Consider the following 15328-nt stretch of genomic DNA (forward strand, 5'->3'; position numbering starts at 1 on the left):
CAACCCTAAGTGTACAATTTGATGAATTTTGAAAAATGTATACATACACCTGTTTCACTGGAACCTCAGTGAAGATCTAGAATATTTCATTTATTCCAGAAAGTTCCTTCATATACTTTTCTAATCCATTCCCCTCACCCTCCACCTCTGGCCAACTACTGTTTTGATTTCTATCAGCCTGCATGAATTTTACCTGCTCTAGAACTACATATACATGAAATTACCAATATGTACGCTTTTGTGTGTGGATTTTCTCACTCAGCAGTATTTTAGAGTTCATCTTTGTTACTGTGTTTTCAGTGGTTCATTCATTGTTATTTTTGAGGTGTATTTCATTGTAGGAGTGTATATAGTATTGTTTATCCATTAACCCATTAATGGTCATTTAAGCTCTTCCCATTTTTTTTTTTCTATTATGAATAAAGCTGGAGAGGACATTTCTGTGAACATGTATTTTTATTTCTGTTATGAAATGCCTTACGAGAATAATTGCTTGGCCATAGCTGCCAAATAATTTTACAGTATGGTTATATTCCTTTCAAACTCCTACCAACAATGTATGAGAATTCTAAGTGCCTCATATTTTTACCATCAACTGGTGTATTCTTTTAATTTTAGTTATTTTAGTGGTTGTGGGAGCGTTTTAATTTGCGTTTCTCTAATGACTGATAGTGATAGCATCTTTCCCATGTGCTTTCATTCATTCATATTCATCATTCACATATATCCTTATGTGGAATGCTGCAGTCTTTTAATCCCATTTTAAAATTGTATTCTTTTATTGCCTTGTAGGAGTTCTCTGTACAGGCTGTTTACAAATCCTCTTGTCAGTTATCCACATTTCAAATAATTTCTTCCAGTTTATGGCTGGCCTTTTTTTTTTTTTTTTACTATCTCTTTTGATATGCAGGTTTTAAATCTTGATATAGTCCAATATATCAGTGTTTTCTTTCATACTTGGTAACTTGTGTCTTGTTTAAGAAATCTTTGTGTACCACAAGGTTGCAGAGATTTCTACATTAATTTGTAGAAGCTTTATAATTTAATATTTACATACAGTCTTATTTTGAATTAACAGAGAATACTTGTAAGTTTGGGAGAAAAGTGTCCTAACTTTTTTATTATTGTTGAGATGTATTTCCCCTACTGTAAAATTCACCCTTTTAAAGTGTGCAATTCAGTGGTTTTTCAGTATAGTCACAAAATTGTATAACCATCACCACAACCTAATTCCAGAGCATTTTATGATCCCTAAAAGAAACCCCATTAATATTGCTGTAAATGCTCTTTCTACTCCCCCTTCCCCTCTTGAGCAGCCACTAATTTACTTTCTGTTACAGTGAATTTGTTAATTCTGGATAGATCATATAAATGGGGTCATATGGTAATGTGGTCTTTTGTGTCTGGCTTTTTTCACTTAGTGTTATGTTGTCAGGGTTCATCCATACTGTAGTTTATATCCTTTTCATAGTCATATAATATTCATTTTATGGCTTTATGACATTTTTATACCACTTCTTAAAATTTATTCTTCAGTTGATGAACATGCCTTTTTAGCTTTTTAAAGAAAGTTTTTTTTTTTTCCAGATTGTGGACTATGATAATTCAATCTGTGTACTCATAAAATAATTTATTTCGTTCCTGTAGTGTTAACCTTTACTTGGGCTTATGTAGTGTTACTTACTTAATGTGCTTAGATCTAGGAATTCAAAGATGAGTGAACTTTGGCTATAGGGAGCTTTTCTTTCTAGTGGGGGAAACTGCGTGTAAACAGATAAAGTACAGTGTGAAAATTACTATTAGATTTATAACCTAACGTGAGTGTAATCTCAGAAGTCAGCAACTAACTGCTGGAAGAATTAGTAAAGCCTTCCATGGAGATGAGATTTAAACTAGATCTTTAAAAATGAACGGGAGGGGCGCCTGGGTGGCTCAGTGGGTTAAGCTGCTGCCTTCGGCTCAGGTCATGATCTCAGGGTCCTGGGATCGAGTCCCGCATCAGGCTCTTTGCTGAGCGGGGAGCCTGCTTCTCTCTCTCTCTCTCTCTCTCTCTCTCTCTGCCTACTTGTGATCTTTCTCTGTCAAATAAATAAATAAAATCTTAAAAAAAATAAATAAAAATGAATGGGAGTTTTGCCGAGGTGATTGAGGGTATTTCAGGTAGAAGTAGTAGCTTGCACAAGGGTGTGGAACTGTGGAATTGGTGTCTTTGCACCTTTGAGAAGATGACTATGTTGATACTATGGGTAATGTGAAGTAAGTCTGGGAGGGTAGATTAGGGCTAGATTATGAATATTTCTGCATCTGTACAAAGGAATTTAGCTGTTACTCTTTGTGTGTCGTGGAGATCCCCGGGGGTTGGATAAATGAGATGGCAGCCACTACTTATTCAAGGTCTGTTGGAATACCTCACATCCAGCAAAGCCTAAGTTTTCCTTTTTTTTTTTTTTTTTTTTTTTTTTTTCAGAAAATTTTGCCTGTATAGTCACTTAGAAAAATGAGTATACCTTGCTGCCTCACACAGCATCCTCTTTAGTACCACATCTGTCACAGCTTATTGCTTCCCTATTTCGGTTTCTTTATTTCATCAGCTGCTTACCTGAAATTATCATGTCTGTCTATTTCTTTACTTTAGTACTACTGTTCCTTGCTTCCAAAGCAGGTGGTACATGGTAGGCACTATCTCTGTTGAATGAATGAAAGAGGGAACTATTCTGCCTCTAAAATCTTACTTCTCTGCCTCCCCACTATAGCTCTTTATGTTATTTCAGCACTTTGACCCCCCCATTGTCTTCTGATCTATTAGCTTCCCCCTCCTCACTTTCTTAATCTGAATAGTGTGGATTCTCCTGTCCTTCGTTCCACCTATATTTTTGTCTTTTGCTCTATTTCCAAGGCTCCCCTTTGCTTTTGTCTTATCTCCCTATCAAACTCCTTACATTGGCCCTGTCTCATCCAAATTGAAGAGGAGTGTTTGCTAGAGAAAATGACCCAACTGTGTAGTTTTGGCCAGTACATATTCGTAGTCTTAAACATGTAGACTTCCAGCATTGTCGAGAAACCTTATGGTTCCTAGTCAGTGTATTTTTTCCCCATATCACTGTTCTCATTTTCACACTCTGCTTTCCCACATTTCACAGCCTTTCCTTTATTTCTCTTCATCTACTTTCCAAAGAAAATAGAGCTCTTAGCATAAATTTTCTTAGCATTTTACCTTAATATCTACAGTTCTTTCTGTATCCATGTCCTTCTTTGCCTCTTTCCATCCTAGTGCAGGAATTATCCTTTCTTCTCTTTGAAATTAATCCTTTCACTTGTACTTTATAACCTATCCAATTCCGCTTCTTCAGAGCCTGTGCTTTGTCAGACACCACCTCCCTTCCCCTTCATAATCTTTGTCATCGTTATGTAAATATGTTCAGATGGTCCTTTTTAATAGCAAAATAGCTGTCACTCCATAATTCCTTTTCTTTCTTTCTTTCCTTGACAGTTGTCTTAAATTTACTATTTTTCTCTTCTTTCCTCTGCAATCTGACCCATTGTACTTTTTATTCCTTAGAAGTGTCCTTGCCATGGTCACCAATGATTTCTTTGAAATCAGTGAAGCTAGTGGATGCTTTCAGTGACTGCTGTAGTTATGTCTTCCTCTCTAAAATGCTCTTCTTTCTAGTTTCCTTAAGACCTCCTTGATTTTCATTTTCTATTGGTGTGTTCTTTTATAGTTTCCTTCACACAACAGCAAGTAAACAGTTTAGTAAATCACTTCCTGACACAGACATTTACTAAGGATTAGACAGGAGAAAACTAAAATTCTAATTACTGTCAAGAATTTGGAATGAAGATGTTTTATGTTGCGAATTATGGGTCACTTATGATGCATTGATGAAGTTAAGGTTAAGATTCTCTTAAGGAGGGGCATCTGGGTGGCTCAGTGGGTTAAGCCACTGCCTTTGGCTCAGGTCATTGTCTCAGGGTGCTGGAATCGAGCCCCACATCGGGCTCTCTGCTCCGCGGGGAGTCTGCTTTCCCCTCTCTCTCTGCCTGCCTCTCTGCCTACTTATGATATCTCTCTCTCTGTCAAATAAATAAATAAAATCTTAAAAAAAAAAAAAAAGATTCTCTTAAGGAGGTGAAGGAACCCAATCAAGAGTTGTAACTGATGGATTGTGAGTAATTGACCATTTATCATGTAGCTAACAGCAAAGAGCTCCTGGAATGGCTGTTCTCCTATTTGTTAACACCTGTTCATCAGTTGTAGTGAGCTCAGCTCACTAAGTTAGTGTCTCCACCATACAGTTCTTTGTTTTCTCTTTCTCTCCCTGATCTTACTCACTTCATTAATTTTTTTTTTTGATTGTGACAAAGAATGCCTATGTAAAAATACATAAAACAAATTCAGTGGCTTGTTTTGACCTCCAAAGTGAGTATTGAGGTAAGTATTGTCCAGGCTAAAAATAGAACATAGTCAGTGCCCTGGTCTACCTGCTGTGTTCCTTCTTGATTATGCCGTCATCACTCCCAACATTATCCTGAGAGGTAACCACTCTTCACACTTTTGAAACCATCACTTCCTTTGTTTTCCTTACAGCTTTAAAAACTAAATATCGGGGCGCCTGGGTGGCTCAGTGGGTTAAAGCCTCTGCCTTCGGCTCAGGTCATGATCCCAGGGTCCTGGGATCGAGCCCCGCATTGGGCTCTCTGCTCATCAGGGAGCTTGCTTCCTCCTCTCTCTCTGTCTGCCTCTCTGTCTACTTGTGATCTCTGTCTGTCAAATAAATAAAATCTTAAAAAAAAAACAAAACTAAATATGTATCTCAACCTTAAACTTTACCTGATTTAAACCTTTGTATAACTGGAAAAATATAGTAACTCTGGGTGCGTATGTGTCTTGTGTATGTGAGAGTATGTCATTGTCAGTTTTCTTTTGGTTAGGGTCAGTCTGTATTTTTGTGTATAGTTGAAGTTCATTCATTGTATTTGTTATGTCTGAATATATGTATTTGTAGTCTGAATATACCATAACATGTTTATCCATTCTACTGTTGAACCATTTGTATTGTTTCTGTAACAGTACTTCTATGAAGATTCTGATACAATGGAATGGAACGGATAACTTAAAAAATATATTAAAATATATTTAAAAATATTAATTAACATATATAATTAAAATATATTAAAAATACAACTTAAAAATCAGTTATATTAGATTTTGCCTACTTATATAGATTTAAAATACTATTCTCTAGGAAGAGTGAGCCAGTTTTTATTCATACCAGCTTTATGTGGGAATTTCCACTGCATTTAGTCATTCATCACTTTTTTTTAACTTGTTTTTGTTTTATAAATACTTTAGCTGCTATTATTTAATCTGAAAGCTGTTTCTTTTTTATGTTTCTATATAAAGAATCAAAACTGTCTAAAAATATGGATTAATATTATGCCATCTGGGTTCATGCCATGAAGCAATGTGTATTTTCATTGTATTAAATATAGTCACATATTTTTATTAGGTTAACCATTTTTAGATTCAAATGGGTTGACTATATTGTATACACTTGCTACAACTTTTATTTTTACTTTTTAACTTAGAATGTCATTGCTATATGAGTTTTTAGTCCTAAATGGTGATATTTTATAAAAAGTACTTCCGTATATTCTTTAGCAATAATACAACTTAGGGTTTTATTTTATTAGGTTTTATTTCTAGGAATTTGTGTAGAATATTTATATTAGAGTAACTAATGGGCCTTTATTTTTCTTTAAAGTTGGCCTTTGCCAGAGTTTGATCCAAGTCAAATTCGACTGATTGTATATCAAGACTGTGAAAGACGGGGAAGAAATGTCTTATTTGACTCCAGTGTTAAGAGAAAAAACGAGGACATATCGGTATCGGTGAGCATCATTATTGACTGGCTGAAATTTAATGTCAGATATTTTAATGCAAGAAAGAATGAGTAAAATTTCAATTATGGCACTTTTGTTCAGTACAAAACATCTTTATCATGTTTGTAAAATTTAGAGCCTTGATTTTGAATATTTCTTAAAGGAAAAATAGTTGCTTTATTTGTTATCTTTCTAGCACCAGGGAGCATTTTAGTTTCATATTTATTTTCCCACAAAATTGTATTGTGAGATATTACTAGAGGTCCAGGAATTCTTATAGAGGATATGGTCCAAACCTCTCATCTTACAGTTGTGGAAAGTGTGACCCGGAGAGATGAAATTATTTGTCTGAAGAAGCAAAGCAGGTTAAATCTCTTGCCCTTAGTCCCCCTGCTCTATGGTGTAAAAAGAGCCTCTATTTTGTTAACTCTCAGTGTCATATTTTGAAATATATTACGACTAGTTTAGCAGTAGTACATGGACATTAACTTGGTTGTCCAAGGAAATGTTAACCTTAAAAATAGACATGCCAGTTATTTTGCCAGCCAAAGATGGGTTTATTTGGGAATTAAAAAACCTACAGTCCTGGACAGACAAGGTAAGGCAAAACAAAACCATAGACAAGTCAGAAAGAAAGAACAAAGGAGAGATGTGCTTTTTTTTAAGGAGAAAAAGGGTAAGTTGGGTAGGCTGGTAGGAACTAAACATTCATTGGGGTAAACTGAGGAGTTTGAAGTGTCGTGGCTTCTCATTGGTAGAGCTGCTGAAGGCGAGGGTACATGGGGGGAATAAAAAAGCATCTGTTCCTCAGCTGAACTAGTAGAGTGGTATCTACATGCAAGGTCAAGTCCTTGTAAGGTCAAGTCTGTCTCTTCTGTTGGGTCTGCTATTAGCTGCGAGTGGTAGGGCATGAGAACTAACCCCTGCAGAACCTCCAGACTCCATTTTAGTTAGGTTTCCCTTTACTAACTTTCACAAAAACCCATGTGACTGTCATTATCTTTGCTGCTGCTACTGTTACTAAATTTTCTGGCATAAAGACTCATTCCCCTAGATCTCTAATCTGGAAATTGAAGCTTGGAATAGTGATTTCTCCCTTTCACTAAATTAATAATTTTCACTAACATTTTGGTAAACAACTGAAAACAGAATACTTTGGGAGAGCTGTTCCCACCAATAGAATTGTCTGTTAAAGCCAACAAGTATTTATTTTTTGAGACTTTAGGAGTTTATATTTGAGGTTTTGTGTTCTTAAACAATTTTGATATATTGGGCGTAGACTGTTGTTTGTAACTGCATCCTCAGCATCCACTACAGTGGTATATAATAGGAACTTGACTAATTTGAGTTAATTTGATTGCCAAGTTTTATCATGTCCCTTCTAATTACTAACACATTGCTCGGTTTTCTGGAGATGGTACTTTGTTTAGATTTCTTAGCCATTCTTTGGATATTTTTTCACTCTTTTATCAAAAAGCAGAATGTTCTTAAAGTGTTGTTACAAGGCACTCGGAGATTTGGCTGTCTCTGTCCTCTTGGTGCCTACAATAGGGTACCCTTCTAGGGGAGTTAGACATTGAACAAAAAAGTACACCAATAAATAATACCAAATTATGATTAAATGCTGTGAATGAAGCACACAGAATGCTTATGAGATTCCATAGGAAGGAGCCCAGTTTTCTTCAGTTTGGATGTAGGGATATTAAGGAAATTTTCATTGAGGAAGTGAAATTTAAGCTGAGATCTGAAGAAACAGAAAGAATGGAATAGGGGATGAGTATTCCTGGTAACAGGACCTGCATATGTAGTCTTCAAAGTGACTTAGAAGCTTGGTGAACTGAAACAACTAGAAGAACACCAGTCTGACTGGACTGATAGTAAGTAGTATGTAAAGTAGCTAGAGATGCAATTGGAGAGAGAAAGAGACAGAGTGCAGGAATCAGAATTAGAGCCTTGTCGGTCTCTGGGTTAAAAGTTTAGATTATATCCTAAATACAGAAGGAAGCCACTGAAGGGATCTTTTTACATTTCAAAAAATCAGTTTGGTAGAGAGCCCAGGAATAAACCCATGCATATATGATCAGTTATTCTATATAATGGAGAAAGGATAGTCTCTTCCAACAAATGTTGGGAAAACTGGGCAGTCACATATAAAAGAATGAAATTAGACCACTGTCTTAACACCATACACAAAAACTGACTCTAAATTAATTAAAGACTTGAACATAAGACCTGAAAGCATAAAATTCCTAGAAGAAAACATGGGCAGTAACTATTGGTGGGAGAAAGTATTTACAAAGCACATATCCAATAAGGGGTTAATATCCAAAAAATATAAAGAACTCAGTAGGAGCGGTGCTTGGGTGGCTCAGTTGGTTAAGCAGCTGCATTTGACTCAGGTCATGACCCCAGGGTCCCTGCTCAGTAGGGGTCTGCTTCTCCCTCTGCCTCTGCCCCTGTGCATGGTCTCTCTTATTTTCTTTCTCTCAAATAAATAAATAAATATTTTAAAAAACTCAATAGCAAAACAAAACAAAAAACCCCAAACAAAAAAGTGCAATTAAAAAATGGACAAAACAGGGGTGCCTGGATGGCTCAGTGGGTTAAGCCTCTGCCTTCGGCTCAGGTCATGATCCCAGAGTCCTGGGGTCGAGCCCCACATCAGGCTCTCTGCTCAGCGGGGAGCCTGCTTCCTCCCCTCTCTCTGCCTACCTCTCTGCCTACTTGTGATCTCTGTCTGTTAAATAAATAAATGAAATGTTTAAAAAAAAATGGACGGAAGATTTGTATAGACATTTTTCCAAAAAAGACATACGAGTGGCCAATAGTACATGAAAAAGTGGTCAACATCACCAGTCATCAGGGAAATGCCAATCAAAACCACAATGAGATATCACCACACACCTGTCAAAATGGCTATTATTAAAAAGACAAGAAATAACAAGTGTTGTTGAGGGTGTAGTGAAAAGGAATCCTTGTGCCTGGTTTTTGGGAATGTAAATTTATGCAGTCACTATGGAAAACAGTATGGGGGATCTTCAAAAATTAAAAATAGAACTACTGTGTGATCCAGCAGTTCCATTTTCAGATATTTATCCACAGAAAATGAAAACACTTGAAGAGATAAATGCACCCCCATGTTTATTGCAGCATTATTTACAATAGTCAAGACATGAAAGCAACCAGTTCCATCAGTGGATGAATGGATAAAGAAAATGTGGTATGTGTATATACAATTGAGTAGTCTTCAGCCATAAAAAGGAAGGAACTCTTGCCATTTGTAACAACATGGATAAACCTTGAAGGCATTATGCTAAGTGAAATAACTCAGAGAAAGATAAATACTTAATGATCTGACTTAAATGTGGAATCCAAAAACAATTAAAGTCATAGCTATGGCTGATAGGTGATGGTTGCCGGAGGGAGAGGGTGGGTAGTGAGCAAAATAGGTGAAATGTGTCAAAATGTACAAACTCTCAGTTTTAAAATAAGTCATGGGGATGTAATGTACAGAATGGTGATTATAATTTAAAATGCTGTATTGTATATTTGGAAGTTGCTGAAAGAGTAAAAGTTATCACAAGAAAAAATATGTAACTGTATAGTAATGTTAACTAGATTTATTATGGAGGTCATTTTGCAGCATATAAAAGCATCAAATCATTATGTTGTAATCCTGAAACTAAAATATATCTCAGTTTTAAAGATACAGGGGGAAAAACCACTTTTGCTGCTATATGAAGAATGGCTGGATTGGGGGGATAAGGGAGAAGGAAGTGTTTGCTGAATACAGCACTTAACTTTGGATAGCTGAATGATGAGGTAGCCACACAATCACAGAATTGTGGATGGTTAAGTAGACAGTTGAAATCTAAGGCTACAAATGTAATGAGCATATCTTCTTTGCATTTAGACTGCTGATAGCTCAGCAGAACTACACTGAAGCTGAGGTTGATATTGATTGATAAATACTGCTTTTTTTTTTTTAATATTTATCGAGGTTTTTCTTTGGTAGTGTTCATTGAATTGCAGCATGTGACCTTTCCTTTATTATTTGCCTTGATTAATGTTTATTTATTTGTTTTTTCAGCATTCTTTTTTAAAAAAGATTTTATTTAAGAGAGTGTGTGAGAGAGAAAGAGAACATAAACAGAGGGGACGGGCAAGGGAGAGGGAGAAGCAGACTCCCCACTGAGCAGGGAGCCTGATTTGGGGCTCAGTTCCAGGACCTTGAGGTCATGACCTTAGTCAAAGGCAGATACTTAACCCACTGAGCCACCCAGGGGCCCCTCAGCATTCTTACTGTTTATTTTAAACAACCTTATGAGTCTTGGCTCATACTGTTTCTTGAACCCTTCCTCCCCCCCCTTTTCTGGAATGATGCTTCATTAGTCACATTGGTCTTCTCTCTTGCTGATGTCTTCCTTTTTTCCTCTCAGTTAGCTTTTTTTTTCTTTGTCTGTAGACCTTCACAAAGCCTCTTTACGCAACACCAACAAAGTGATTATACTTTTACTTTCTCTTTCTTGTATGTGTTCTTTTGTCTTTTTCTGTCTCTGACTCCGTTCTTCTCACCTTTCCTTCTCAGAATCTGTTGTTTTCTTTCAGTCTGTCTGCTTCACTATCTCTCAGGCTATCTGACTGATCTGTCTCTTGTTCTCTCCTTAACGTCTCTGCTTGGTCTTCTCCATGTCTCTTAGTCTTTTCTCTGTCTCTCTGTGTTTCAGTATTAATCTGTCTTCTGGCTCTAATCTCGTATCACCCACTCATTCCTCAGTCCTCTGAAATTTTCCTGTAAGTCTACTACTTTTTTATAAAAAAATTGTTCTCTAGGGGCACCTAGGTGGCTCAGTCATTAAGTGTCTGCCTTCAGCTTGGGAATCATGATTCTGGGGTCCTAGGATCAAGCCACATGTCAGGCTCCCTGCTCCACAGGAAGCCTGTTCTCCCTCTCCCACTCCCCCTGCTTATGTTCCCTCTCTCATTGTGTCTCTCTCTGACAAAAAAAATAAATAAAATCTTAAAACAAAAAATGTTCTCTGGACTCATTGGTAACTAGAAATCAAACAGTGTTGAATACCTCCAGTCTAACTTTTTTATATGTCCTCATCCTTGTGTGCCATCTCCGTAGATGAAGATTTATCTGCTTTCAAGTGTTCATTTTATCAGAATTTTAGGAATCCTTTTTGATTATTCTGTTCCTTTTCTCCTGTGCATCAGAATTCTCATAATCCTTGGTTCATAGCCTTTCATAGACTTCTATGGCATAGCTCTTTTTTATGTGCTTTCATTATTAGATTGGAAAAAAAGACAAAGTAAAAAATTTGTCTGTTACTCACCTTAGTTTTCTAAACTCCACAGTGCCTCAGCATGTGGCATGGTGCAGTTCAGAAAACTAAGGTGGACATACTTTCATCAGTTTTAGTTAGGAAGTTTATTATCAAAATCCTGTAAATACTTCTATGAAGATTTCATATATTCCTTTTGAACACAGTGAATCACATCGAAATACTCATGTTTCTTCCAAATTGCAAGCTGTTTGAATCTGTGATTTTTAAAGTCTCCTTTACTATTACAATACCCTTGGAAAATCAGATCATGTGGGTTCTATATAGGCAAAGAAGGACTGTGTGATGTAAATGATAATTTTTTTTTACTTTTTACACGATATTTTGAGTCTGTGCATAATGATAAGATAGTTTAGACATTAGCAGTTTATTAGATAAAGGTAAATCATTTCACCTTTGTCTTTGCAGAGCAACATTCTATTTTGATATGATAAATATTGAAGTCACTTTTGGGTCCTTGCTCTTAGTTTAAAATAATCTTACCAGAGGGGCGCCTGGGTGGCTCAGTGGGTTAAAGCCTCTGCCTTCGGCTCAGGTCATGATCCCAGGGTCCTGGGATCGAGCCCCACATCGGGCTCTCTGCTCACTGGAGAGCCTGCTTTCTCCTCTCTCTCTGCCTGCCTCTCTGCCTACTTGTGATCTCTCTCTGTCAAATAAATAAATAAAATCTTTAAAAAAAAATAATCTTACCAGAGAAAATAAGGATTATAAATACGAATTTGGCCATGTATTTGACCAAAAATTTTATTGAGAAAAGTTTTATCCTAAAGTTGAGAAAGTAATATCATAAATTGTAAATGGAGAACTAAGGTTTATAATAAGTCATAGCAATTGCTTCACTCTCTTCCCCTTACCAAAAAGAAATTAACATTTTCTAATTTGGAAACACCTGTAAGTTTCTTAGGCAGTTTAATAGTAGCCTGAATCTGAATTTTAGGAATATGTTTGAAAACAATTTTTATTTGAAAGTATATTTCATTTCAAGGTACATCAGCATTAAGAAATGACCATTGTAAAAATACTTAATGAGATCTCTTTAAATAAGACAGTTGACAGATAATTTTCTTTATAAAGATGATAGATGATAATAATTCACTTTATTGAGTATTTTAAAATCTGGGATGGGAGGGGGAAGGTCAGTAGTATTTTCACCGTGGCATACTGATTCATAATCTGGGTTCTGTTGAACCAAAGAATTCTCTACGAAGAGCATGATAGTACCTTATAAGGATAAAGAGATCATTTCTGTATTTCCATGCAAGGAAAATACTGTATATTTAGAGTATATTTAATGGGTTTGGGGACGAAATGAGGAGCTCTGTGTTTTACATTTTAAGTTCTATGACTGGTGAGTTACATGAATGCTTAGATTTTGTGTCAGAAATTACTTGGTATTATATACAACTAATGAATCATTGAACACTACATCAAAAACTAATAATGTACTGTATGTTGGCTAATTGAACTTAAGAAAGAAAGTACTTTGCGTGCCTAAATATTGTCCTGTAATGCTAAAATAAAATTATATTGATCACTGTATAGCTTTTCAGAGCATGTATATTCCAGCTCTATTATGTTTAATGAGAAATGACTGCTGAACTGTAAGACCTGATTAAACTGAATATATTCAGTGATTTTAATAAAGTAACTTGTTCATAAAAATGTATTTTTTATTTTTTTACATTCAATCCTGAGACCTTACTCATTTTATAGCTGAAATGTAAAAATTATTGAGATGTTGTGTCTTTGAACAATGATGTTAGTCAAATGTGTACTGTGTGATTTGATCACATAATACTATCCTTATCCTGGACATTGTTTTGTTTTCATGATAATGTAATGCTGTTTCATGAGTTCTCAGTGAAGTTATATGATCATTTTCATGCTTCAGCCTTCATTCATTACACACAAGTATAAAGTTGTGTGTCAGCAAATTCATTTGAAAAAATGAATACAAATTACAGCGTGTGAGTTTTGTACACTATGAAGCATTGTACAAGTGCTAATTGTTGAGTCTTAATTATGATATCAGATTTGGAACATTGGATTTTAGGTAATTGGACCTGTGTTTAAGTTAATATACAGGAATCAGTAAGCTCCATACATACTTACAGCTTCTAATTAGACAATATGAAGAAAGCTAGGACTCTATTTGAAACAGCAATTTGACAAAGTGCCTCTGCAGACCCTTTAAAAAAACTATGCTTTCAGAACTTTCAAAGTCTCCAAAAGTACTTAAAATATTTCTTTTTTTTCAAAAGTACATAAAATCTTACTTGCACAAAGGGAAAGGCAAATATATTCTTGGGTATTATTCCCTGTCCTAATGTTGTCCATTCTTTCAAAGTTGCTCTGTAAAATAATACAATCCCAATAAAAAATGGCACTCTTACTATTTTGTTTTTGATAAAGGGCAGTATGTGGAACTAGGTAGCAGAATCTGGAGTTCAAATGGGAGAAAGTAAACAGTAAGTGGTTGAAAAACTGAAAAAGGACAGTGGGGATGAAGCTAGCCCTACCAGATTTGCAAAAATACTGTGAAATTTCAATAATTAAAACAGTGTGTTACTGGCACATAAAAAGAAAAGAGGAGTAAAATAATCAGAAATAGATCTACATCCACACAGGAATTTATGTATGATGAAGATACAAAGAGTAGTAAGTGGTACTGAGTCATTAGACAACTATTTAAAGACAAATTTGAATTTATATCTCAAGTATATTAGACATATTAATGTAAAAAACTAAAGCTACAACTTTACATAAGAAAACATGAATGAGTTCCTTTATATTTGTGGAGAAGATCTTTCTAGTTATGATTTAAAATCCAAGAGCCATAAAGTAAATTTGATAGTCAAACCAAACAAAAATCCAACATAAACTCCCTAACAAACTCTTGTGGTAAACAAAATAAAACAAAAACAAAGGAACAAGGAAACAAAAACACCACCATAAGGAAAGTTTAAAATAATACCCTGGGAAAATGTTTTTACAGTGTATAAGCCCCAAGTGGTAATCTTTCTATATAAAGAGTCCTTAGAATCTAGATAGGAGAACCACTTAGAAAACTGGGTAAAGGACAAGGGCAGAGAGTTCGCATACAGAAGGCCATTACACATTTAATAGGATTCATATTCTCATTGTTAATAAAGGAAATGAAAATGAAAACAATACTGTGATTTTAGTTCTTTCCTTTTAGACTGGCAAAAACTCAAATGTTTAATGATAATACTTTGTTATTAAAGTGAGTGAAATTGTAGTCTCCATGGAGGTTAATTTGCAATGACTACCAAAATTGTATCTATTTTTGTGGTTTTTGTTTGTTGTTTTATTTACATCTGATTTATTCCTTACTACACACAAAGGATTTAAATTGCCTTACAAAACCTATAAAATATAAGAAGAGTAAATTTTAAATAGGTGAGAAAAGTAAGTCGAAGAGTACTTGAGATGAACCTTAGTTTTTTTTTTTTTCTTTTTTTAAGTTTATTTACTTTAGAGAGTGTGCATGCGCACGAGAGTACAGGTTGGGGGGCGGTGCAGAGGGAGAGGAAGAGAGAGAATCCCAGGCTGACTCCCGCCTGAATGCAGTGCTCATTGAGGGGCTCAGACCTGAGCTGAAACCAAGAGTCAGATGCTAAGTCAGACTGAGCCACCCAGTCTCCCCTTACTGTTTTTGTATTATCATCATAACATCAGATAATTAATGTTCATGGTAGGAGAAACTCAGTGATTCAAAGAGAATGAAGAAACAGTTCCTAAAACAGTAATCTCTTTTTTATGAAGATAAGATACTGTACAGTAGTCCCAACTTTTTCCCCCCAGCATTACTGAAATACAGTAGACCTGTAACACTGTGTGAATTTAAGGTATACAATGTAGTTATTTTACCTATGTATATATGAAAAAAGGACTACCATAATAAGGTTAGTGATCACATCTGTCACATCACAAAGTTAATTTTTCTGTGTGTGTATGATGAGAACCTTTATTTATTTTTAAAGATTTACTTATTTATTTTAGAGAGACAGAGATTTAGAGAACAGGGAGGGGTGGTGGGCAGAAGGAGAGGGAGAAAGAGAATCTGAGGAGCCTGA

At 35.5% G+C, this 15328-nt stretch overlaps 1 protein-coding gene across 2 annotated transcripts in view; it reads left to right on the forward strand.

Moving 5' to 3' along the window:
- Positions 1–15328, forward strand: part of FNIP1 (folliculin interacting protein 1) — a 156696-nt gene that overhangs the window by 54761 nt on the left and 86607 nt on the right. For both annotated transcript variants that reach the window (XM_080805058.1, XM_080805057.1), the window contains exon 2: positions 5766–5892. In XM_080805058.1, the coding sequence (XP_080661184.1) occupies positions 5766–5892 (127 nt within the window). The remainder of the gene's footprint in view (positions 1–5765; positions 5893–15328) is intronic.

This window comes from Martes martes, assembly GCF_963455335.1.
Source record: "Martes martes genome assembly, chromosome: 5".
NCBI classification, from domain to species: domain Eukaryota; kingdom Metazoa; phylum Chordata; class Mammalia; order Carnivora; family Mustelidae; genus Martes; species Martes martes.